General features: G+C 39.3%; 1 protein-coding gene across 5 annotated transcripts; it reads right to left on the bottom strand.

The window, feature by feature from the left end:
• Nucleotides 1-646: 646 nt before the first annotated feature.
• Nucleotides 647-26,379, bottom strand: LOC140928417 (large ribosomal subunit protein mL52-like). Of its 5 annotated transcripts, XM_073378168.1 has the most exons (6): nt 26,339-26,379; nt 26,143-26,236; nt 24,459-24,526; nt 21,984-22,048; nt 19,802-19,937; nt 2,956-3,093 (listed from the first exon to the last, which is right to left on the bottom strand). In XM_073378168.1, exons 1-5 carry the CDS (start codon nt 26,376-26,378, stop codon nt 19,836-19,838), a joined length of 369 nt encoding a protein of 122 aa, XP_073234269.1. In that variant the 5' UTR covers nt 26,379; the 3' UTR covers nt 2,956-3,093; nt 19,802-19,835. The 5 variants fall into 5 exon arrangements, with proteins under 5 accessions (XP_073234267.1, XP_073234265.1, XP_073234268.1 ...); XM_073378166.1 differs by lacking the exons at nt 21,984-22,048; nt 24,459-24,526; nt 26,143-26,236; nt 26,339-26,379 and having other exon boundaries at nt 647-3,093; nt 19,802-19,931; XM_073378164.1 differs by lacking the exons at nt 19,802-19,937; nt 21,984-22,048; nt 24,459-24,526; nt 26,143-26,236; nt 26,339-26,379 and adding an exon at nt 8,999-9,165 and having other exon boundaries at nt 647-3,093.
• Nucleotides 26,380-26,451: the final 72 nt, after the last annotated feature.

A 26,451-nucleotide genomic window follows, 5' to 3' on the forward strand; every position in this document is an offset into this window, starting at 1 on the left:
TGATCATCGTTAAGTTCTCCGGCGGGTGTTACTTAAAGACAGAGAGATGTCGATGTCTGTTGAAATCTTAGGTTTTTGCTTTAAAAGGTGACCAAGCAATTCATTCATATTGACAACGAACTTACGAAAGCGCATGCGCATTACAGCTGCTTGCTACCAGTAACCCCTCTTTCGCCTGATGAGGAGTGACTTAGTTCGATTACCAGCTCAAAGACCGGACCCGGGAGACCGCGGAAATCGAGCCTAGGAGTGATTGTGTTCTTAGAATCGTCTTGTAATCGAAAGGTTATGACTTTCATACAAGCACGAAAGCCATACTGTTAACCTTAGGGCCGGGTCGCTTTTAGGCCCAGTTCAAACGTCGAACTTTACATTCGCCACTTTAGAAACGATAAGGGGACTGGTGCCAACATGCGTCACGTTATTGTTTTTTAGATCGTTACTGGGGACGCGCCGGTCGGCTATTGGCTAATTTTCCCTGTCCCAGAAGTCCTTGCGAAAGATAACTCGACCCAGCTTTCTTCTCAAACCTAATGCTAATGAGCTAAATCTATCAGTGTTCTCTCACTAGCATTTGGCTCGGCACGTGTGAGGTTTTCCTTCTGACCCGGGCTTTAGAGAGGTAGCACAATTCTTTCCTGTTCAATGTACTTCCTTTGTTTTCTTTTTATTAAATTAACAAATTAGAGAAAACTCGACAATCTTCCTAGTATGATTTCATTACTTTCAGCTGATATAAGGCTCATACATGTTCAAATTGGCTTTTACACACATACAATACCAGGCCTGCAATACTTGGGTCTAGTCTATATATTCGAGGAATGTAATATAAATAGTTCTAACTGCTGATATTAACATTACATAATTGTTTAAAATATGTCTGAGTTAAAGCTAAGTTGACATTTCAGTGTGATAATGATTTAAAGACGTAAACAAACTGAGTATTTACATTATTTAATACAGCATCATAGCATTTAAATCTTTCAATGTACGGCAGTTCTTATAAATACAAAACTTGTTCATCATTCGCTTCGACTGAAAGAAATTCAGTTGATTGAGCTCTGTAGTAGAATCAGCACAGTCTCCTATTTTTAAGATAAACGAGAGCGACAGGCCGTCACTTTCATTTCGTGTGAAGAAGTCTAAAGAACGAGCAAAATGAACTCATTATAGTACAACTAAATACCAACGGAACAAGGAACAACGAAGTAAACTCTGGTAGTTGTGATTGGGTGGATTCACTGCCGGGATAACGGTGGCATTGGCCTGTCGGGATTTTTAAAATCAATTTAACTGTTCATAGTCCCCTATTTTTCTGTAATATCGTCGAGAACGAGCGCTAACCGTCACTGGCAGCCGCTCTGTAATTGGTTTTAAAGGTACCGAGCGGGTGGGCGTTGGGGCTTACCATGATAATGGTGGGGAAAGGTTCCCTGTAAATTTCTCACTCCTCCCAAACTGTCCCCCGCACCTTAAGTAGATTAGATAGTCACCTTCAAGCTAGACACGGTCAAGATGGCCGCCAGTAATGGTAAGCGCTCGTTCTCGAAGATCGCATGGAAAAACAGGGGACTGTCAACAGTCTGAAAAAACAATGAAAAATTCGTAAGGGCTGATGATCCGGATAGTTACGCGTATCCACCGAAAATGACCTCACTGTAAAAATAGCCTGATGCGAAAATGACTGTGAAAAGACTACTCAACAGAGCTGTTGGTTTGCTCAGAGCTTCAAACAAGAGTTTTCTACTGATTGTTATTCCCCAAAACCATGAGCGTGTGTCTGTTTGGGGGGTCGGCATCCATCCAAGATCGAATCTGCGCTAGTTTAAGGGGCGTGATCTTCGTGCCCACGTTCATGCGACGCATTCTTCCGCGAAAACGGACACGGTTGCCTACGCCATTAAAAACCCCCATGATGAAACGTTCATAGCCCTGACTTCTTTTTTTGTAAATTTTTCCGTAGATGCCCGCGCCGGAACTTCCATGATTAGAGTCGCATCTGTTAAGAATAGCGTGTTGATGGCAATGGGCTTTACAGTAAGAGTACCACAGAGTGTTGTCCTGTTTGTCAGCTGGAAAAGACGCGAACTGGATACGCATTGAAACTGATAGCTCTTCGGGTATTTCGTAGATTTCCAAAAAGCTTGCGGATTCAGGAACGGAGCGATGCAACTTCAGGACGGAATAATCGTAACGAAAATCATTGGACAGTGTCCAACCCCGTGGAACTCTTATGTTATCGACACGAATCCACCTGACTTTTCCTTGACGACGCAAGACGCCCACCTTTAGATGAGGGACGTCCATGATGTATTGTAGGCCATCGTGAACACAGTGAGCCGCTGTGAGAACATGTTCAGTGGAAATAAGAGTACCTGTACAACCTGTATTGATCTTCACCACTGCGGAATAGGGAGATTGTTTTAAATCGTCCGCGGAGACTTCAATTCGATTATCTTTGCCAAATATAGCCCTTCTTTTGCGAGAACGTCTGGTATCCGGATCAGGATGAATAAACTTCAAATCGTCGGAAGTCCAGTCCGAGTCTTGGGCATTTTTTTCTAGTTCGAATTGTGGAAGTCTGTCCCACACATCATGACGAACATAGGACGAATTTTTCCCTCTTTCCTCCAAGTCAACGAGCGTTAATGTTAGGCTGCCGTTGTGCCAAAATGTCTCGTAGTTAAGCCGCGATATGTTCTCTTTCTGAGTGTCTTGGGACAAATTGTCTAGGTCCACCAAACGGGTAGAATTTGCCGGGAAGTCGCTAGTGCGGTTCACTTTGCCCAGTGGGGTGGTTGAAACGTCTTTGATACGGAAGTTAAGAGGGGGGAAATCTTCATCAGTCTCTTCCTTTGTGAGACTCTTTGACCCATTCAAGCTACTATCCGAAAGGGACTTATTATGTTTCACATGTTTTCCTCTTGATGAATTCACAGGGCCAGGAACGCTTAAGCACAGGATACTAACAACGACGATAAAAATTCTGGCAAAAATCATCATGAAGAAACTTGTCGATACCAAAACAGATCTGACTGAGCAGAATTGCTAAGTTTTTGATAAGATGCTTCAGCTTCTAACGCCCGTGAAAATCTATGAATGAAAAAGACACAAAATAATTAGCATGAGTCAGCTAGTAAAACCACTGACAACCACAAACTACGTAGCAATTTGCTTTAAATTATTAGACCAACCAGGAATAGCAGCAGCTCATCTGTTTTCTATCTCGGCTTGTCATTTATTTTAAGCTTATTAACATAGGCTTTAAAAAATCACCAAGCATTACCCACAGAAAGGTTGCTTTCAAGTGCCAGTCGGTTACATTTTTACTTTTCCATTTTTCCCAATTTGGTTTTGCTTCTGGGTTAATTCGTTTACTTTCGCTTAGCAAATCCTTAATAGTTATCCTTGAGTTGTAATCGAAGGCGGATAGCGCAAAATAAGACTTAGTAAATGGTTCAAATTAATAAAAATAACGTATTACCCTCAAAGATATGAAAAATGTTTTGTTATTGGATAAATCAGTTTGGTACAAGAGGAGTGAGAAGGAGTTTAAAAATTCGTAACGTTTTTCATATGACTTTATTAGAAGTGTTGATGGAGGGGGCATATTTAACAAGTTTGTTTATTGTTTTCGTTTTTCACCGTGTTTGCCTACTCAAGAAGTTCACTTCCAATTTCTTAGTTTTTGCGATGTGTTTCTAATCACGCGTCGAATTTTTACTTCACATTTCCACGCCGCGTTCTTCAAATCTTGCAAATAATTCTAAGTTTAATAAACAAGTGAGTATTATTGTAAAACAACACATTATTGGCTTAATTATATCGCCGACAATAACAAAAATACCTAATTGCGTTAACTGTAAAAATAACATTTTTTCCTTCCAAATTAAACGTCTAATTTTAGGGCATCCAAAATTTGCCCAAAAAGAGTAACGAAAAGAGTAAAGGCATTCGACTGAAAATGTTAAAGTCGCCCAAACTTTATCGTTTAAAAACTGAATACGCTGTTATGATCAAGTGAGGGCTGTTCAACCAATAATGTCGCTACAATGTGTTATTTATATTGCCAACGTTTTAGAATTCTCGAATTTTCTACACAAAAGAAACCGGTTTAAGGTCTAATCTTACGACAGTAAAAATCTGCATAACTGTACTGTTGCGTTTTCTATTAAAACGCGTGGCATGCAAAAAGTGACGCGTACGAACGCTCAGTGAAGAAGAAAAGACCTCGTGTTCCCCCTGTAGGGTTTTGTTATAACTTTTAGGCGTTACTTGGAAATATCGTTAAGGATGTATAACTTTGTAAAAAACAAAAATATCTGAAACAAAAGTCGGAAAGTTTTTTTTATTGCGACCTGAAAGTTTTTATGTAAAAGAAACAAGTTCTAAATTTTTTCTGCGGCTTTAACAATAAACAGTTCCACGAGGGTGCCGTTCGTTGTTGCTCTTCAACTGAACTGCCACACTTTTTCTACCCGTTATTGATTCTATTACCTCTTCACGTTCGAAAATATGGATTTAAAAAACTATTTCTTTAAGCTTAAGTAAAAGTTTGTTTACCTTTATTTTTGCTTTCCCGGTTCATTTGGTAAAAAGTCTGAATGATAAAGCTTTCGATCGCTGTTAACCTGAGTTCGTTTGAGTTACGTAATATAGAGGTGTCCATCTTCACGGATACATGTATTACTGGCAGGAATCGATGCAGTATATAGAGCACCGCTAAATGTTTCCTGTTAGTACAAACTCTCTCTTATAACCTGCACAATATATCCATAGCGAAGAGCAAATACCCAATAACAATGTCGGTGTTTTTCATAAAGCCTTACTCACACCGTTGGTCAGTAAAGTGTCAGTACGTTGGGCTATTTTGAGTTAATTCTCTTGACGGTTTTTTTTTGCGACACTGAGGCAATATTAAGCAAGTGAATTATAAGCGAGCACCGACTTTAAAGATTCACTACGATACGTTGTTATAGCGTTATATTATTTGATTAAAAACAAACAAAGAAAGTATTTTACACTGCACGGCTTGCAGACGTATACCAGTTTATTATTATCAACAACAAAAACCGATACTAGACGTAAGCCGTAGTTTTTTTTACCACAATAGCTACGATAGTACCCTGCGAGCAGAGGCCCTTCGATCTTCCTAGATAAGTCGGGAAGAGGAAGGACTCCCGACTTATCTAGGAAGATCGAAGGGCGTCTGCTCGCAGGGTACTACAAAAGGTGAGTTTAAGAAAAGTACTTCGAAAATGAAAAGCTTTTTCTGATAGTAGCTTAGAGTACCGCCAGCAAAAATAAATCAACTTAAGAGCAATTGGAGAGTAATTTCAAAATTTAACAAAACTTAGCTGAGCCCTTCGATCAGTTACAAATTTCATTACAAAGAAACCAGAGATTCGGGCAAAGCAAGTTTCATTTCGATAATCGGCTCAACGCAAACGACGCGAAAATCAAGCGATGATGAAAGTTTTCACTTTTCAAAGTACAACTTCTCCTATTCTGGCTTTGGCAAGCGTGTTAATGGCACAGCGTCCAGAGCTCTCTTTTCGGCGTGGATACCTCTTCAAGGAAATGCAAATTGTTGGACAATCTTTAAACATCATTAACAAAATTGGACGCGCGTATGTTACAAAACGAAACGTGCATTACACGTGGAATGGAGCGCTAGGCTGAGCGTGCGTGTTTTAGTTTGGGGGCTGTTTCAACTTTTACGACCTATGGCATACACGTACCTCGGTTTGAACTGGCCAAATACTTAGCTCAGAACAAACAGACTCTTACTCCCCTCTGCCTGGCGCGACGTGAAGCTAACGACGAAATAAAACGAACCGAATCTCGTCCACAAATTACTTGTACTTCAGCTTAATAACAACAGCAGCAGGGATCACTCTAGAAATTTATATGATTTCTTGGGCAGGTCATTCAATATACAATAGAAGCACTCTAGCATTTTACAAAACAATGTGACGGTAGCGTGCTTCTATTAGCTTGCTATTTCCGGTTATTTCTGCAAGAGAAAGCGAGAATTTGCTTCTTATTCCAAAGAACACGATGCGGATATTGATTTAATTGGCTTGTTCAATGTCTTTCGGCCGGGCATTTAAATTAAGGAAGTCGTTTTACCATTCCGTCACGTCCAAATGACTCTCTGTAAAGTTTGCCAACATTTACCGGTTTATCGCGAAACAAAATACAATCAACAAAAATTTACTTTATTCGGTTTATCGAGTTTTGGAAAATGAGGAGTTAACAACTACTATCATCACCGATGCGGAAACGTTGGTGTGACGCAAACACTTTGACGCAAACTTAGTACAAAATAAATAACATAAAACAAAACAATTCCTTGCATCGAAAACATAATAAAAAGAATATGTAATATACTTCTGTTTAATTACAAACATTCTTGTTTTCTAAACAATGTGACATTTGTTTGAAAGTTTCTTATTTCCTCTTTCTTGACACTCGCGATTCGCTTACCACTTGCTCATACAGTCCAGCTTCAAGTGGCGGTTTTTTCTTAGTTCTCAGAAGTCTCTATACATTCTTACAGACGTAAATCTATTGATTTTCCTCGTTTCGCATTTTATTATTAATCCCGTCAGGATAAAAGATAATTAAAAAGTGCGTCTCAACAATACGATTTGCATACTTGTAATCTCTTGTCCAAATATTACGATTAGTAACCTCACTCACATTAAGTGAGAGCGACAAATACTTGATCAAATTTTGCCCCGTGTAAGCAACAGCCCCAGGGCTTTACAAAAGTGGCAAATTGAAATATATGGAAAGATCAATAGAACAGGAAAACTTGTGACCTGGAACACGCGGGAAGTAAAGCAAGGCATTACGATATGATTTGTTTGTTTATAGTGGGTCGCATGCTATGGAATGTTTCATCTATAATAATAAGACGGTTTAATCTGTTAGGTTTCCAGCTTATCCCAGTGCTCCAATCTGCATGATAGCCGTGCTGGGATTTCATAATAGTTCATCGTCTCAGAAACAATACAAATTTTTAAAACACGCCGAATGCAAAAGAGCGGCACTGTTTGATGAATCCCGCTGTACTTGTGAAAAAAAACATTTTCGGAAGTTACTCTTTCATTGTTAATTCCTTCTATACTTTTGTACACTCTTATTAAACAATATAGCAAACAATTCTCATACCAGTTTCGATGGTCGACTACTCGCGTGTTAACATATGAGTTCCTAGTACGGCCTGTCTCTTTTTCATCCAAAGGTTCCGCAGTTGCGTGAAAAGAAAACGGTACTAAAAAACGAGGCAATGTCACGGGTGTCCTAAGCTATTATGCTAATCGAACACAAGCGCCGTAGCATTTCCTGTGTTCAAGAGACCATGGCCGAATTCACACTATTATATTGCTTCCCTGGCCTTTCGTTGCAGGCTAAAACTTACGGATCTCTAAGCTAAAGCCTTAAATAGAAATTCAAAGGATAATTTTAAAAGGAAACAACGAATGTATTCTTGAATCATTTCAATGGCCCAGTCAAACGAATAAAACACTACCAAATAGGGAATGTTAATACAGGTCGGAACTGTGGACGAATGCCCTTATGAAGAAGAAATGCTGCATCAACAAGTGACACAGAAAAGCCACAGAAAAATTTTGTTAAGACAGATCGGAAAAGGTACATGTGTAAGTAGTAGATAAGTTTACAACTTCGATTTCAATTCAAAGTCTTACGAGATGCCTCTCCTTTTCGGCTGATCAATCGTGCTTCAAACTCGACTACAGCGACTACGGTTGATATGGGAATTACATGTAGTATTTCCAAGTGTACCTATTAAATTGTATTGAGCTAGCATTTGAGTATAGTTTAAGAGTGCAGAGTACCGTAAGTACAATTTCCCTTAAACTTTTTTTAGCAAGGGAAGGATCTAAACGTTCGCCGAACTAGAACAAAGAAATCGTCGACTACCGAGAAGAAATATCAGTGTTTGGCAAACTTGTAAAAAAAGGAGGATGGAAAACGGATGGAAAGCGGATGAAATGAATGCGTAGTATTCCTATCTGACAGTGAAATATTCAGCGAGGATTCACCTAAAGAGATCAAAGCGGAAGCAGAACTTATGGGATCTTGAAAAAGAAAGAAGAAAGAAATGAGTACATCAACTAGCTGTCGTTATGCTAACTGCGATTCGTTCGGACCACTGCATCTTCAAACAAACATAAAGGTCATCGTAAGATTGATTTGTTTGTATGTTTTTTTTTTTTTTGGTGCTCGCAGAAATCTCAGGAATGACGTTTAGCAGAGTAAAAGGGTATCTCGCTTTGGCCTAGCTCGTAAGTGTGTTTTCTTTTTTTTTTGTCCTGACATTAAGACAAATGCCAATAAGGGAGCTTGTTTGATATAAGTGTTCGTGTCCTCCGAGTCCCATGAGCCCCAGAAAAGAGGGGCAGGAAACACGCACAAGGAAGATGTCAGGAGAAACGACCTCAAACTGGGCGAATCGACCATTCATCAAACCATAACCTTGTGTCGAGTTGTTCTTTGGAAAGAGAAAAACGTCATGAAGCTCAAGCTATTGGCACTGAATGTAACGAAGTCAGGTTATTTGCCACAAACGCCATAACAAAGAGCTCCTGCAAGAAGACAATCTGTCTCCCATTTTCTTTGATATTGTTTGACAACATGAGAACTTATCTTTTTTTATCCTAGTTCCAAATTGGCTGACATTGCATTTCGAGGAAAACGAAAGAGGAATAAGCACGCTGAGACAAGGAAAAAATGACTGATGACAAAGTAGCCTTGGTAGACATTTATGAAAGAAGTAACAGTCATTACGCAGAATAAACCCATGGTTATACACTTTCTATCTTGTGTCCTTTACTTTAACGAATGATATGCAAGACGTTTGGAGATAAATTATGATGACAAGGCCACATAGCTGCCCTCAATAGCGATGATTTCACGAACATGAAATGTAATAAGATCTGGCATACTGGCCCAATTAGGAACTTACCTTCTTACAAGTTTCTATGCAGTCGAGTGCAGTTAATTTTTACTGAGAATTGCGAACACGGATTCAAAACGCACAAGTTAGCAGTATCGAGTCTTCAGTAATACTTGACCTTGATGGTACTTGAAGCTCCGAGCCTAATCGCGTAATATCACAGGGTAGCGGTTTCAGAAAGCTTTTAAAGAGATAAAGAGCCTCGCTGACGCGTATTACATTCTTTTGACCTTGTTTGGCGGGCGCGTTTGCGGCAGGCTAGACTCTTAGCAGAGGAATCTACTCAGTCTTTCCGGAAAACACTAGTGACATAGCGCATTCTTTTAGGCCTGTTCCGGAATTAGAATACTCAGAGCAATACACGCTAAACAACCACTGGCAAAAAAATGAAACCCGTAGCGCGTTCCGTTCTTCGAACAACAATATAACGTTTCAGGCATTCTGATCCGGCCAGAAGTCACGGAAAAAAAAATCCGCACTGTCAGAAAAAGTAACAAAAATCGCGTCGGAATTTCGCCGCGACATCCTTTGCGCGCTCGCATCGAGCCTGTGGGTGTGTGTGTCTAATCACTTCACAGGTTATCTCTCTCAAGTAAACATCTTGTTGAATGTTTCCTTGACCTCTTTTGAAAACTGCCTAAATTTAACCTCATATCTGAGTAAAGATGGCCAAACAGAACCGAAGGAATAGCTCCGCAGGGGCACCGAAGCATTTTATTTTAAGATATTCCTTTGAAAAGGAGATTAACTGAAGTCCCGACGAAAATAATCGCCTGGGGAAAATTGCGCATTACGAGTTTCAAAGATTATAAGATGACTGCGGGTTGCTATTTCTGTAATGTTATTAGAGGTATTGACATTTATTTTAAAAACTCCAAGAATCTCGTGATTTCAGCTATCCAAATCAATTCAGTCAGTGTAAAGCTGCAATTACGAACAAGTTGTACATGGCTGTTAAAATTTGGAAATGGACATTTCTTGATTCTAGAACTTCCACAACATAGTTAATTAACTGACAGTCTTACAGCAAAAGGGGGAAATTTACATTAAAAAACCTCCAAATTTTCTGGTAAAACTTTATGCTAAACTGGTCGGCAAAGCGGCTTCAAAAGCTTAAATACTTGTACAGGGGCAATCCAACGACCAAATTTTTCCAAATACGTCAGAAGAGTCTCAAACTTTTTTTTTTTCTAATGTTTTAGAAGCCTGTTTGGTTAATTTGGAGCTACCCTATCATCTATTTATCTGTTCGGATGTCGTATGGGAACTTTGATCGTTTCAAAGCTTAAGGTGGCTTTTTCGTCTTATCCAGTTGTGAGCTATCATCATGGGTCCGGTCGAAAGTTCAATACATGGAGTAGCCGTACTTTCTTTAGAAAATGTCATCATGGAAGTTTTGTTTCTATACCGAAACAGGACACCCTTTTTAACAATAATCGAAACATCTAGGTAATAAAATGTGAATCGTAGGCAAGTGGGTAGAAAAACTCCGAATATCTTAGATGAATGGAACGGTTATCCAGACATCTTTAGCCCTTCCCGGACTTTGGAAATTTCTAGGCAATATTTGCTCTTTCGAACAGTCACTTTACAAACAAAAAAGTCGTTGGCTGCCCCTGCATGAACGACACTGTAAGATTTTCTAAGTTCCAGCCATTTTCAAATCTACTCCCTGGTTTCATGCCCATTAATGACGTCCTCATTTCTAACTGAATGACAGCCTAGTAGGTTTTATTTTTAGATCATCTCACTTTTGCTAGAAACCCCCGAGAAGCTATAATCGCCATTTGAGAGGATAACCTGAGCCTTATAAGTTTGTGTGATTTCCGCCTGGTTGAAATTCATTCAAGATCTTCAAAGGGAAATGTATGGGTGGTCGAGTCTCCTATATAATACCTTCTTTAGAATAGAACTCGATCCTTCAACAGCTGGCAAGGTACACTATTACGGTTCGCGCTAACACTGCTGTACTCGGGAGCAAGGACGTACATGAAGGAACATATCCTTCGAACACTCCACGAGGTCAAAAATCTCATTTTGCGACTTCCCGTGTCTCGTCTGAGAGCCAAAAAGAGCTGCGTAATTACAAACGAATTAATACATCGAGTGCTCAGAGTAAAAGATCAAAGTGTTGACATAAATTATTAGGCAAATGGATAGTTGTAGGGGAAGTTGGTGAGCTGATCAGATCACCTACAAAGCCACTTCAACTTTCCGGATAGGGTGCCAGTGGTCGGTCACATCGCAAAGGCAACATATCTGCAGCCAAATGTTGTTGGTGTTTCGGTGTTGCGGGAAACTGAACTATTGATGGTTAGCTATTATATGTGGATTGATTTTATTCGGCGTCTTCTTGTAAAAATTGACCTTTTCAGGATTCCCTTTTATGGTTGGCTTATTCTTTATCAGTTTAGCTTCAAAATCAGGAAATTATAACGCCTACGTCTTTCTTCGCATGATCATGAGCATACCCCAACAAAACGGCTGACCTCTACTCAACTTAACCGAGCTCAATCGAAAAAAGTAAACGGTTTAAACTTTGCTAAAAAAAGTTCTGTGGGATTATAAAAAAAAGGAAATGGGTACTTGGTGCTCCAAAGGGTGCGGTCTTTGAGCCGTTTTGCTCTGAAAACGGGTATAGATTTCGCTCATTATGGTCTGAAATAGGGTATGATTTTCAAGGAAACCACGAGGGCATATATCAGATAATTTTTAGCTCCAAGTGATTAAGACCGTTCAGGGTGAAAATGAATACTATTAAAAAAAATGACAAAACAAGATGCTTCATGAATATGCTGATTTCACTTAGGCAACCAGGTAGTGGTTCACAAAACCGAGTACAACTTTCAGAGGCTGAAAGTTAAAGCTGAAGTCTGAAAGCGGGTATGTATTTTAGAGGCCAGTTCTAAAAATGGGTGTAAATAGAACCCTTTTTGGTCTAAAAAAGGGTGAGGATTTGGAGAACCGAGAGGCATACTCCAGCTGAGAATTACTAGGAAACTCGGCTTCCGCCCACTAGGACGGCAATAAGCCATTTATCTTTCTGCAAGTGACACCAGCTAGTTCAGCCCAAGTTTAACTAATTCCTCATAAATGCTATCCTGCGAGCAGAGGCTACATTTTCGCTGTGTGAGCTGTCGTGCGAAAAGTAGCCTCTGCCGACAACCGTTAAATTTTCTATCGAGCAAATTTAACACGCGATTCTCAAGCAAAATTAATCGTCAGGTCTGTCGTCAAATGGCGCGAGTTTTGCTGGAATAAAAAAAATTGCGACAACTCTGATCTGCTAGGCAAGACTCGCGCAAGACTCACGCAGTGCTCTAAACCGGTCAAGAACAGAAAAAACCCCGGTTTTTTAAAAATTTATTCGTCCAGATTTCTGGACGGATTTGAACGGTTGTTGGCAGAGGCTTCTTTTCGCAAGACAGTTCACACAGCGCAAATGTAGCCTCTGTTCGCGGGTACATAAATGCAGTCCGACAGAAACAATCAGGATGGAAGAGATGTTAATGGAGAGTTTAACTGAAGTTTGTCAAAATATGTGAAATGGGGACCTACGCAAGAAAACAAAGTCACTTCCCATTAGGCTATTTTTCTATCAACAACACTTTAAAAATACAATGCCCAAATCTGCTGGATGGGAATTAAGGAGCTGCCAAGGCAACTGCTATTCCATGAAAGATCACCTAAATGGAGTACATTCGAGACACTCTAGGAAATGGACGGGCAACAAGTGCGGATGACGAATGAAATAAGCTTCATGCAACTGCTCGGTGAAGTCCTACCTTCCAAATCAGAAGCAACTTAAAGGCGACAGAACCCAAGAAGGAAAGCGGATGATGAGGAAGATTTTAACCTTGTAACTGCAACTACGTCAACATTATGGCGAAGTAGCTTAGGATATAGGCCCCTGTAGGGGCACTTAATGGAAGTTTGGGTAGAGGTGTGCCGCCGAGACCTTCAAAACCCTGACTCTGTCTAAGACAAAAATTGCTCATTTCGCTACCCTGTTTAAGACAACAGACCTTTTTTATGACTCTGATCCTTTATACTCTTTTAAAGGCTTCCGATCCAAAAACACATCCAGTTAAATACGCCAAATAGTGAACTTGTAAACCCTGTTTAAGACTCAAACCCTGAGAAACATACCCTGTTCAGCGGCACATATCCGTCTGGGCCAAATAAGGGCGTCCCCCCTCCCCCCCGGGGATACAGGCCCTGGGAGTAAATCAGTGGGCAGCGTACAATACACAATTATTGAGACACTTGTCAAGTGACGCCCCCCCCCCCCCCCAATGTTGATTCACGTATTACTCATTTGCTAAAAACGCGAAGAAGTTAACAGTGGGTAAAGTTAGATAAGTGAGTTGAGAAGTTCTCGTCTTTCTTTTTCTGTTTTTGCTTTCTTGTATAGTGTTTTAACGAAATGTGACGACTATTCTGGTTATTGTAGATACCCTCTCTATTAATTTGCAGTCGATATCTTACGATTGTCTAACAATAATCATCATCATCATGATCATCGTGATCATCAGTGCTTTCCGCGATGTCCGGTGACACATAGGACGCGACTGTCTAACAATGTGTTTCCGTTAAGTCACTTAAATCACGCAAAAGAATCACACGGTCCAATAATTCAAAAAAATTACTTAAAGGAAAGTTTCACCAATATTTAACACTGTTTGAGGCTCAACATAGGGGTCTAACGATGGTAATGGTCTAGTCTCGCTAAGCGTTGCAACACTAGTTACTATACTGTGCGCCATCAGAAGAAAATAACATGGCAGGAACGTTTCGTGAGATTGCGGCTGTGTTTTGAAACCAAAAATGAAGTTACCCGCCCATTTTCAAACAATGGCCACCTCAAATTCTCTGTTGCCATGCCGAGCCAAAAACAGAAGACAATACCACTTAAAAAAACAAATAGACAAACACACCGCCTTTAGACCAAAATCACATCAAGTTCTCATAGCCCCACAAGTTCCCAGCAAAATTCTTTAAACCGCTTCCCTCTCTGATTATGTGGTATCTGGTAAAAACTCTACAGAATTTACCACAATTTTACTATATCTTGATTCCGTAAATTCAAATGTCCTTCTAATTTGCATGTCTTTTTATACCGCACATCCGTGAAGTAGCAACAATATTGAGTTTCGAGTGTGTTTTGAGATACGTGATTCAGGAGCTGAAGATTAGATTGGAAATCCAATTTCCGTAAACTGAACCTTCGTCAATCAACAAAGACACAAGGCATTCTAGTATTCATTGTAACCCTTAAGAAATTTATGAAATTAGGGCCTGTTTACAAGGAGAGAGGGTTACCTTGAACTTCTCAATGGAAAACTCGTTAAATTCACGAAAAAACGGGAAAATATTATCATCGTATACAGAAAATACCTTATATTGTTCAGATGTTTGTAATTTAGCTCAGAAATGAGATAATTCCGTTCAAATTGTCAGGATCACTGGTCACGCATGACGGCGGAAAGTTGTCCCGGGTCGGCCAGTTATCCCTAGCAGAGCGTTTACACGGCAGGTAGGGTAACCCTCCTGCTAGGATAGCCCTAGCACTCAGGTAGGGTCACCCTAGTGCTAGGGTAACCCTACCTGCCTTGTAAACACGTCGTGTAAAAAAAGAAGAAATGTGCGAGTTCTAGGGTAACCCTCTTGCTAGGATAACCCTAGCACCATGGTAACCCTCCCTCCTTGTAAAAGGGGCCTTAGTCCTCGAGCACTTGTCAGTTTGGGATCCGATGTAGGTTAAATTTCATGTTGAAATAGCTGCCTTATGCACGCGCATTTGATGAGAGATCTCGTTCTAAACATTATCTATGGTTTTTGCTATCCTGAACTATAACATTTCAGTAACAGGCACTGAATGTTCAACACTGCTGTGGTGCTAAGGCCAGTCATTTGGTCAAATTTACAATTTTTTTACAATAATATTAAGATTCTGATGAACACATCTAACTACTATATTAATTTACAATTTACGAAATATATTTCAGTTTGCTTTGACTTTCGCGACGAATTATTAACAAAGTAGTTTAATTGGCCAGTGATTAAATTTTAGTTCTTATTCTTAAAACATAATTATAAATAGCTCATGCAATACTATATGTACTTGTATGGTCATGCAAATAAAGCTTGTTGTTGTTGTTGAATTTAGTTATCTGAGAAGAAAGTGTTCGCTAAAAGGAGAGAATTTAGACAATTAGGTCCGGTTATTTGGCCCATATCTAAACAGTGTTTGCTTGTTGATAAAATTAAAGGGCCTATAGCAAATGTTTAGAGAAAACCACTAATAAACGGAGATCTAGAGGCCTAGAAGAGATTGTTTGAAGGCTCGGTCTTAGTTAGACTTCGCCGCCTAAATAATCTGTCTTAAAAGAATGAAAACCTTCTATATTCCTTGACAAAGGAGTAGTAATATAAAAATACACATTAATTAAAAGTACCATTAAACGCTTCAATAACATGAATAAATAACACCACACCACCTTAATAAATATAACTACTAAACCAACATCTATCTCTCCTTCTCGATGTTCGAGCCAAAGAAACAGCGATCTTCAAGGATGCTGGTCTTGGATATTGTTGAGCGAAAACGTCTTTGCGCGGAGCTCAATATTAAGGAATGTTCATCCCATTTCCGTTTTTAAGGTATCAAGATATTGAACCTTGACAGGATGCTAAATAACCTGAAGAGCAACGTGATGGACAGTATATTCACTCCATATATTAAAAAAAAAAGACTATAGGCGTAACTCCATTACTGGTAATACATTAATCAGCTGGCATTGCTGCCCACAATTAAGGACAGAAACAAATAATTGAAAATAACATATCAAGTAAGAATCTCAGCTGGCCAGAGGAAAACCAGTTGGCTTTTTCAAGGGTGGTCGACAAGTTGAACTCGGGACTACGGAGCAAATTCAGCTGGAAGTCAAGCCCAAGTTTTTCAAAAGGTGGACACCTATCGCACTAATCTCTATCTATCCCCTTTAAAAAGTGAAATTACGTTCTTTTAAAATTTATGGCGGTTATTTCAACTGGCACAATTGGTCAAATGTAGAGGAGTTTTCCTGGAGTAATATTTTTTAGGCAGTACCATAATACGTCACATTCGAAATTGTGGTCGTGCAACGACGGCGAAGAAATGTATAAAATGGCATGATGCAGGTAGAACTATTGCTTTTTTGACGTTCTCGTTGCTTTCGCCGTCGTGGACTGTAAGTAACCACGAGGGCGACCGCGGCGGAGAAAACATCGCTCAAAAAGTGAATTCGTGCTGTTTCAAATTTCATCATACAAATTTGGGAGCGTCAAGGCATATAAAGATGAAAAGGCCCACTTCCGGTTGACGTGCGTCGCTAAAAAAAACGTCGCTACTTAAAGTCCCTGACATTTCACGTTTTAGTAAAATCCAATTAGTGGTCTATTATCAATGCTGCGTTCTGATTGGTTGAGCTACTACTAGGCTATCTATATGTTATAGCCTGCTACTAGCGAAAAGCGCCGGCTTTGAAAACCAAAACAGTGGCGGCTGAATCGCGGTTTGCTAGCTAAAATTGTTTTGTGTCAATATTTTTGACTAACTAGTTGGATTTTACTAAAACAATTATTCGGCCTCATGGGCTGTTGACTCAGAGGCTGGGGCAATAATTATTACTGAATAGTCGTGCAACGATTGTAAAGAAATAATAATAAAAAAAAACTGATGCATGTGCAAAGTTGTTATTTGCTAATCTAAACCTATTGTTTGTACGCGGCCGTTCTCATTGCCTTCGCCGTCTTTGTCGCAAGGACCTTTGCTTCAACCTCGTTCCCAGGCTCTCTCTTCAGGCCTTCGCATGGAACGAAAGACGCTGGGCATGGAAACGAGACTGCCCTAATTTTTAAACTGCAGGCAGTTGCCTAGATACCACGACTGCAAAGCTTATGAAGGTGAAAACGTCAGTCAAAAATTGATATCGCGTTATTTGAATTTTACTGGCGATTATTCCAACTCGCTTACTTTATCAAGTCACGGAAGTGAAGCCTTCACTTGATAAAGTGTTACGCTTGCCTTGACCCACGAATTCTCCTGGAGTTGAATTCCTAAGAGCCATATCAAAGCTCAGAAATAGAAAGAAACCTTCGTCCTTGTTTGTTTACGTTCTTCATAAAACGTGAAAACGCGTAGTCGCGCAGTAACAGCAAAGAAATGTACAAAAAAAGGCCATACACACTTGTAGATCAGAGTTACTTTCCCGTTGTTGCCCTTTCCATCGTCACATGTTAAACTCCCTATTAATGTCACCGTGAAGGTAAAGCCAAGACCCGAAACAGCCACAGCCATACTATCAAAGTTTATTTACTGAGAAATTTACTTATGATTTTCATTCTTTTCATGTAGACAATCGATTGAAAGGTCACTTTTCAAACTCACAAATCAGTAGTTAATTCTACCAACGGGTCTGACAAGACAGTTGTTAAAATGTTGGCCAAAAGAAAGCAGGTTCTCAGAGCTGAAGATACAAAAGCCCCGTCAAAGTAAAAAAGTATCGAAGGCAATAAGATCAGCGTGTAAAGAAAATCAGTTTCACAGCTTGCCATTCGGGCAAGCTGTAGCTAACATGTACTAGCCCAAAAGTCATTTCAACCTACCCGAAAACTTTTTTTGATCAGCAGGATTGATTACAGTTCTTCAGTAATTTGAATTCCCCACAAAACCTCACGGGCAAGTTAAGAACAGAATTTATTAGCCAGACAGCAAAATCCACGAGCCCCGGGCTATCAGACACTAATTTCTTTCCACGCTGTGAGATAAACGATATTTTGGGGGAGATCATCCGGTGACAAGTTTTTTTTTTTTAGGGCAAACGCAAAGTACAGTCGTTCAATGATATGGCCAGACTACTGACCAGACAGGTTCTAGTATAACCAGAATGTTTTTCATACCACAGTCAGTGGAATGCTTGTTCAGTGAACATTCAAAACCCAAGGTCAGCTTTTGTTTGGCAAGACTTCACAATAGCAAATGCTCTTATAACTGGATAAATATTCCCAAAATCCACAGACAAAATGACACGCATACTCTGAATTAGGGTGCAAAGAAAAAGGAACAAAAAATGCAGACGCTACGTAATAGCCCACGTTCATATATCAAAATTCAACATGGCGTCGAGGCTTTCTAGTTATTTTTCCATATTTGGTTTGGTTTTCTTTGTGCTCATGTCTCTTCTGGGAATTGCCAGACAATGGAGTAGTAAAAAAATTTGCAATTTCGATCCTAAAGCCTCGGAGTCATGTTGGAGTTTTAATATATCGAACGTGGGCTATTGGAAGCTTATAAGAGTGCAGGAAAAAATTTTACTCTACTAATAGTAAAAGCCTATTATTGGAGCTCTTGTACGCGAGAAGCACGCGAGCTGAGCACCAGGGGTAAGAAAATGTGGTTATCTAAGCATCCAATACATCTTGGTTCTCACATCAGACATATTTTATGTCCTTGCCGCTCTCTTTGTTGTCGCAGTTTAGCATTAAATGATTTTATTTTTTGTTTGTGTAAATTATAAGATTGTTAACGAGAGCTTCGCTTTTGGCCCTAACTATACCCATATACTAAGGAAAATATCACAGTTTTCCAAAGAACAGATCATCGTCTTTCTTAGTCCGTCAAGAGAAACGCACGTGCAACTCACGGAGAGAGGGGCGATAAAATAGAGTCTGTTGTCATGTTCTCTTCACGAGGAACTTTGAAGTGTAAATTGATCAAAATGCTCCTGAAAAGTGTTTTTTAGACTGAGTTGGAATTAAACAAGCCGTGTCGTGCATATCGTGGATGAAAAAAAAGTAGATAACAATGACGATTTTTTTTGTCTACTTACATTTGATGCTGGCTAGTATTTTTAATGTGGCCTTGGCTCATAAACTCATAAGACAATAATTGATAAGATCCTGTTATCTGGTACCGGTTTTTCCACATTTTTCTATCTCTTTCTCTTGTTTTCTTAATCTATTTCCTTGAGATTAATTAGGTTGATTAATTCATTTACTCTATTCATTTTTCTTTTTATCTTTTTATTTACTTTATTTTCTTTCCCCCCTTAATTTTTTTTGTGTAGAGCTATTCGCCAAGTTTAGTTTCTGCTATACTGAGTAGTTTTTTTTGCCTGATTCGGTTAATACATTATGTTTTGGTAACCATTTTTTAATTTGGCAAATAAAAATATGGTTGTTTGGTTGTTGTTGTTTTTTTTTTAAAAAAAACAATCTGTCTTCTGCTCTCTTTTTCTGTCACAAACTCGCCTCTTACATGTACACCCTGACCCAAGCTCTTACACCCATGCTTGAAAACTTTCGTCGCGCCTTTTCTCCCGACCTAACTAACTGCTCCTGAGTCTCCAAGGTCGCCATACACCCCAAGTGAGGAACGAGTAGTAAACCGATTAAGTTAGGCTTTAAGCTACTTTTTTATGTTATGTTACGAGCTTTCGCCGACTCTACGGCATCATCGGGGGATGAGAAATTAAGAAGTGTAAGATGCCACGAGGACGACGTCGACGGAGGCAAAAAAGCCCAGTTAATTTAAAACAAAGTTTTGGTGGGGGTGACACAAGGAAGCGATAGTAATAAAAACTACAAAAATTAACAGCTACACAAATAGTGGCGAAGATAATGATGAGGAAAAACGATTAACGAGTTATGTCAAGAGATGGTTAAGTTCATAGTTCTCACTAAAACAAAAGTAAGCGTCACCTCCTGTCACCTTAAGGAGGAGCGTTGTGTGACGAGACAAAAACGGCTGCGAACGAGACTATCACTTACCTGGTAATATCTTATTGCCTTTGTTGCATTCACTTTATCGCGTTTTGCGTTCTTCTTTTGTTTCCAAAATGTTTCCTTCTTTATCTCGTCTTTGAGCGGCTTTCTCCATTTCTTCCAGATATGTTTTAACTTGATTCTAAATATTAAAAATAGAAAGTCTCAAATCAAATACACATTGTTTTTTTTCTTTCTGTTTTTAACATTATGGATAACAACCAAACAAGACAAAATAATTTTTGTTTGTCTACCATTTACATGGGCAAACCTGTCGGTTCACGGTTTGGGCAAATGATAAGCCCAGGACTGGTAAATTTCGTTTCGGAATCGCGTTTACTATTTGTACAAACCAGGTCCACTTACTGAAAAACGGCCTCGAGGGCCCGAAACTGGAACAATCTGTCCGCAAAAACAGGACTACCTTTCAGATGTTCCGTTGCTCTCGGAAATTTTCCAACGACACGAAAAGCAGTGCTTACTTTCCAACCGGGTTTCCTGGAAACTTTTTGTCAATGGTAAACAACTTTTGAATTACAACTGGAATTTTTTTTCTTCAGCAGTGCCTGCTCTCATTGGTTACTTCAGGGTCATGTGACATCTAGACTACAAAACAGTGGACGCTTTTCATTCAACAAAACCTTTCAAAAGTTCAAGTTCTAGGAATTCCGAAAGCTGTTGAATTTCCGAAATGTGAACCATTCAACCGAAAATTCTACAAATTTCCGAGAGAGCAAAGTTGAATGGAAAGAAAACTTCTGGGAAAACATTTTCGAAAATTTGGGTATACTTCACGAGGTTGTCCTGTGTTTTGGAAAATGCCGTTCCATTCCATTCTGGAAATTGAACGAAAATGTAAACAAGATTTTTTGGTTGGATAGAAAGTACCTAGTTTTTTTCCTCAAACTCGGCTTTTCAAGGCGTGAAACACAACTTTTCTGTGAAGCCCGTGACTGGCTTGACTGCTTGCATGTTCTTTACCTACTCAAAAGTACGAGCAGGTACACTACTGTATCTATCAATGGACGGTACTGTATCTAAGTTTTGGCAAAGAGTCTGCTCACCACTTGATGCAGTGGATACCATATTCTCTAGTCTATATATGACACAATACGCTAGGCTACTCTATGCTATCCTACGGTATATGGTATCGATGCAACGATATGATATGATAATAATTAATATAAGTAAAATCTAGACTACGAGTAGTCCCCCATTTTTCCTCAGGGATAGTAGAGAGAGCAAAACGCGAGCACGCGTGAAAATCACCCAACGCGAGAAAAGGCGACACGCACTCGTAGTCTAAGTAAAATCCAACTAGTGGTCTATTATCAATGCTGCGTTCTGATTGGTTGAACTACTACCAGGCTATATGTTATAGCCCACTAGTAGCGATAAGCGTGGGCTTTTTGGCGGCAAAAAAGGATTAAAGTCTAGCTTTAACTAGATAAACTTTTTTAAATCTCAATATTTTTGACCAACTAGTTGGATTTTACTAAAACAATTATTCCTCCCGCCCTCATGGCCTCTGAGTTAATAGCCCATTTGGTCTCCGGTCTCATGGGCTATTGACTCAGAGGCCTCGAGGAATAATTGTTAAATAATCTATTTTGAAACACAGTAATTTGGTGCAGTTTTTACGTCTTATTACTGTTGTGCCCAGGTCATTCTTGTTTATGACTGCAGTCACCTACCCTTCCCAATCGTGCAAGAAAAGCGAGTCTAGAACAAACTATAAGGCAATCAAAGAACCTTTACTATGATCATTGCGGCAATTGCAAGGCTCAAAATTATTTTTTGGACACTTAGCATGATCTCGCTGGCTCGTTTCAGACAAGTCCAAATGTTGAAAACTAACAAAACCCTAATTGGCATTCACGAAGCTTCAGAACGAGACCATCTCATCTGTATTCTCTGAATTTAAAACAGCAAGCAGCTATAATATTTATTTTTCTAGTTATTTATTTGAAAGCCATGAACTTGTCTGGTCAAAATGATCAGGCAACTGAAAGTTTGTCCAGACAAATGATCATCTTGGCTGGTTGGCTGGACATTGTCCATTGACTGGCCATTATTTTGAGAGCTGAACAGATACCTCACATGCAATGATGCACTTGCCCTTTCTCTTCAATAATGCAATTCAGCTCCACTCTATTAATAAAACACCCATTTCTTGGATGTAACTTACCGCTACATCTAGTCTCCTGAAGCGCCGTATCCGTTGTCGCTTAGTCTCTGGTGCAGGAGTCCCATCTATTGATACAAATCAGTGTGTGTTTCTTATTCATATTAACCCCAGGATCCATTAAACAAAAGCTCTGACTTATTTATAATTATATTGTATGTAGTTGACAGGTATATTGTATGCTTGGTCATATGAAATGTAAGCTAGTGAAGAAGTTGGTTTTTAAAACAACTGTCATGCTGTGTCGGGGATGAGGGGGGGGGAGGCATATATTCAATCAATCAATCAATCAATCAATCATTTATTTTAACACGTTACGTCAAAGAGCTAAAAAAACTCATTCAAAATACGAACGTGTATAAATAAAATCTATAATAACTACAGCTATATAATATTATTCAATTTTAAAAACAACTCAATAAATATATAAAAAACTTGGTAATAAAAACATAAAATGTAAAAAGCTAAAACCGACTAAAAAGCCACATACTAAAAACGTGACTAGGAAAACTATAATACTCGTTTTAAAACAGTTAAAGGCTACAATCGTGCACTATAAGACGCCTTCTAAAAAGCTACAGTCGTGCAATTTACTTCTGAAGTCATTAGCATCTCTTGAAAGACGCACTTGAGAAGGCAAACTGTTCCATAACTTAGCTAATGAATAAGAGAAAGAATTCTTCATAAATTTAAGATTAAAGTTAGGTAATTCCAAATTCAAGCCCTTGCCTCTTAGCCTATATGCTGTATGCCTGTATTTAAAAAGGCTTCCAATATATGTAGGTCATGTACCATTTAAGCAGTTAAAAAGAAGTATTAACGCCTGGTGTAAGCGCCTACAATATAAGGATTTCATGCTAGCCGTAGTGAGCAGCTCGTTGTATGACATTGACTTGTTGTGCCCGATTAATGTTCTCAAAATATAACAGTTGCCATCTTCGAGATGGTCGCGTTGACCCGTACCTATGCCTACAAACAAAGGACTGCAGTATTTGAGATGAGGTAATATAAATGCTTTATAAAGTTTTATCATTGCATCATGAGGAAGAAAACGCCTTATTCTTCTCAGTGCAGAGGCCTTCGCGTAGACTTTCTTTAGTTGATCTGATATGTGTTCTTTATAGGATAGGTCCTTGTCTTGAGTAACTCCGAGAATCTTAATAGATCGGAGAAATTCTATAACGATAGGCACAGGGTCCGACAGATAATGCTTGAGTCTTAGTACTGTTCACTGTTAAATGGTTAGACTCAAACCACGACGAAAGAGTCTGAAGATCTTTGTTGAAGGAAAATTCTAGAATGGTGGGAGATACATCAGACAGGTAGGCAGTCGTGTCATCAGCGTACAGCCGCAATGAGACATTAGGAACACAGAAATTCAATTGAGATTGAAATTCAAATTGAGAAACAAATTTCCCACCATACAAAGACTCAGAAGCTTACATTTTAAGTGATTCATCAGACCTCAGGGGCCTATTTCTTGAAAGTCCTGATAATTAATGAGCCTGGAAAGCTGTTGTTGTTTACATTCAAGATAGAGGTTTTAACAGTTTTGCAGGTGACATGATTAACTACCATTGTTATTGATTCAAAATATTTCCCCGATTATGATTGGTTAAAAGCACACACATAATTCACCATAACCAGCTACCGATGACCAAATTTGGAAGAATTTTGTGTTTTATGAACAGATGACGTCAAAAGTGGAGCTTTCTTGCAGGTTAATGCACCATTAACCGAGAAGACCTGGGGACGAGGTTGAGTTGTTTTGGTTGTGAAAAAATTTGCCCATGAAATTGTGAAAACAAAAATGGCGGACATTTCACTTGATTCAAGAGTAAGAACTAGGCGTGATAATAGCTAAAAACATGGCAAGAACAGCAAGAAGACAACTCGAAGGGTGACATCTGCTGTTTGGAGAATATTTGTGGAGACGAACAGCCCTAAACGTGCACTACCAAAGAGGAACTTAACATCGATGGAGGTAAGCATGTTTTAGCCACTTTTTTAAACTGGGAATTATTTTGAATGAATAATAAAACAATATTATTGAATTTGGCTTTCGTATCATATGAAGAATTATGGAGATCTCGGAGGATGTTATCTACCCCGGCCTACAGCCTCGACGGATAACACCCTCCTCAATCTCCATATTCTTCATAAGATACTCAGCTTCATTCATTAACTGTTAATTAATGCCACTGTTCCATTGAGAATACCTAGTGCACGAGCAATAGAGAAAACACAGAGCAACTAAAGAAAGGGCAACTACACTCATTGGCATTAATTGGGGGGACACCGCTTGGTGATTAGCCTGGTCCCAGGCTATCTACTTGGCAATCAGCCTACTAAAAAGTGTTGACTCCCTCTGTGCTAAGCCTAAGGCCAGCAATGTGCAAACCTAACAAACTCAACCACCTCTTGCGCTCTGTTCTTCAGAACTTTATAGAGCCTTCTTTTTAAAATCAATATTATTACCTGCATAACTCCAGTCTGGCAAATCAGTAAGTGGTCCATAAGCAATTCCATCTTTTGCCTGACCTCGGCTGTTTATAAATCAAAAAACAAAATAAATACAAGGATATCTGGTCACCTTGCCACCAAACTTTTTCACCACCAAGAACTATACAATAATCTTAATGCTTATCGAAAAGAATAGTCTCTAAACAAAAAATCCTCCACATTAAATTTACAATGAAATATAAGAAGGTACGGTTCAAGCTCTAATATTACCTTACTTTCATGAGAAAGGCTAAGCCCTGTTAAGGTATAAAAAATCATAATTATTAATCAAAAAACTTGTATTTGGGCTGGAGGAAGAAGTGGCAATTCTGGGTGAGAAAAGAGTGTCAAATTACCAGTACTTCAGAGTTATACAGCTGTTGCGAGAAAGGTTGTCGGAAAAAGTGCGCATGACAATCTCAAAAGGTATTGTGGGTGGTTTTTGGTTCACTGGTTTTCAAAGAAATTTCAAAGAATGGCACGAGAAGCCATGGATGTATGTTTGCGAGTGCTACAGGAAAGCAACAAAAGTAGGTTCGACAGCTACAGTTTCAAGGACAAGTGTATTGATCATATCCCATATTACCTTTTGGGATTGTCGTGTGCACAGTTTTTTAGACAACCTTTCTCAAAATAGCTGTATATGATGGCGAGTAGACCTCTTGGTGGAGATTTCATAGGTGGTGAGATGGTTTGGTGGCAAGATGACCGTAACATGCTGTCCCTCACAGATTATGGTCATCTCACCACCAAACCATCTCACCAACAATAAAATTGCTACCTAGAAGTCAGCTTGCCACCTATGAATAACTCTGAAGCAATTGACACAGTTTAGTACCTAGTAATAGTTACCTACATTTTACCTTTTCCTTAAGCTTATTCAAATTTGAAGTGGACCCAAATACAAATCTATTGATCCTAATAAAATATTGACGATTCTTGTGTCCAGCTACTGATGCTCTTACTGCTCTTTTCATAAGCATGTGAATTCTGAAGTTCAGAAGCCAACTGACGTTTGCTTTTTTAACAGACCTCTTACGAAACAGAAGTTTACTCCAACGAGTTCAAATGAGCGATCATGGTTAGTGATTTGTGAATGGCAGATTTTGATCCATTTTGTGTGTTTCCCTGTTTCAAGGTTCATTGCTTGTGATCATAATTTTTTGTTTTAAATATGATAATCATATGGGGATTTTACATCAAACTAAAAGTTTCCTGACTGCATGCATTTCTTTGGTGCATGAGCCAGACAATCCATGATCAAAACAATAGCTGTCGTGTACGAACTCACGAAAAGAACTCAGGAGAAACTGTTCGCCAATTGGGCACAATAATACAAAGCAGTGTTTGTGCCCAATGAGGAGTCTGCATCCGCTTGAATTTTTGGAAATAGTTCGGTGAGAATCAGTACCCAGGGGCTCTTTCGCCCGGACTTGAAAACTTTCGTCGCGCCCTTAGTTTTCTCCCGACCCGACTGATTGCCCCTGGGTCTCCGAGGATGGTGGCGAGATGGTTTGGTGGTGAAGTGACCGGATACCACCCCACGTCTTGCGGATGCGCGTTTGATCGATCGCCTTTTATTACCATATGGTGGGTCAATTAAAAATCATTTTAGAGACTTCAAGTTTTAAAAATACACACTCTAAAGCTTAGCACGTACCCCAATCTTATTTTTTGGCCAGCTTGAAGAGCAGAATGTGTACTCCAGTGCCGCCCATAGCAGTTTGAATTAACCACCAAAGGCCTCACAAAAACTGAAACACAAAACCACAGTAGCGATGCTTCAAACTTAGCTTATTAACACTAATTGATCACGTAAGGGTTGGTCCGATTATATAAACGAAGAAAAACATTACCTTGAAAGCCAAGACGAAAGAACCTTAAACAAGACGCCATCTTGGATTATCTGCCAAGTACGTTATGTAAAGCAAATTAAGTGTCCCAGAATGTCCTTTTAACAGAGGGGAAA

Source organism: Porites lutea, chromosome 2 (genome assembly GCF_958299795.1).
Source record: "Porites lutea chromosome 2, jaPorLute2.1, whole genome shotgun sequence".
Taxonomy (NCBI): domain Eukaryota; kingdom Metazoa; phylum Cnidaria; class Anthozoa; order Scleractinia; family Poritidae; genus Porites; species Porites lutea.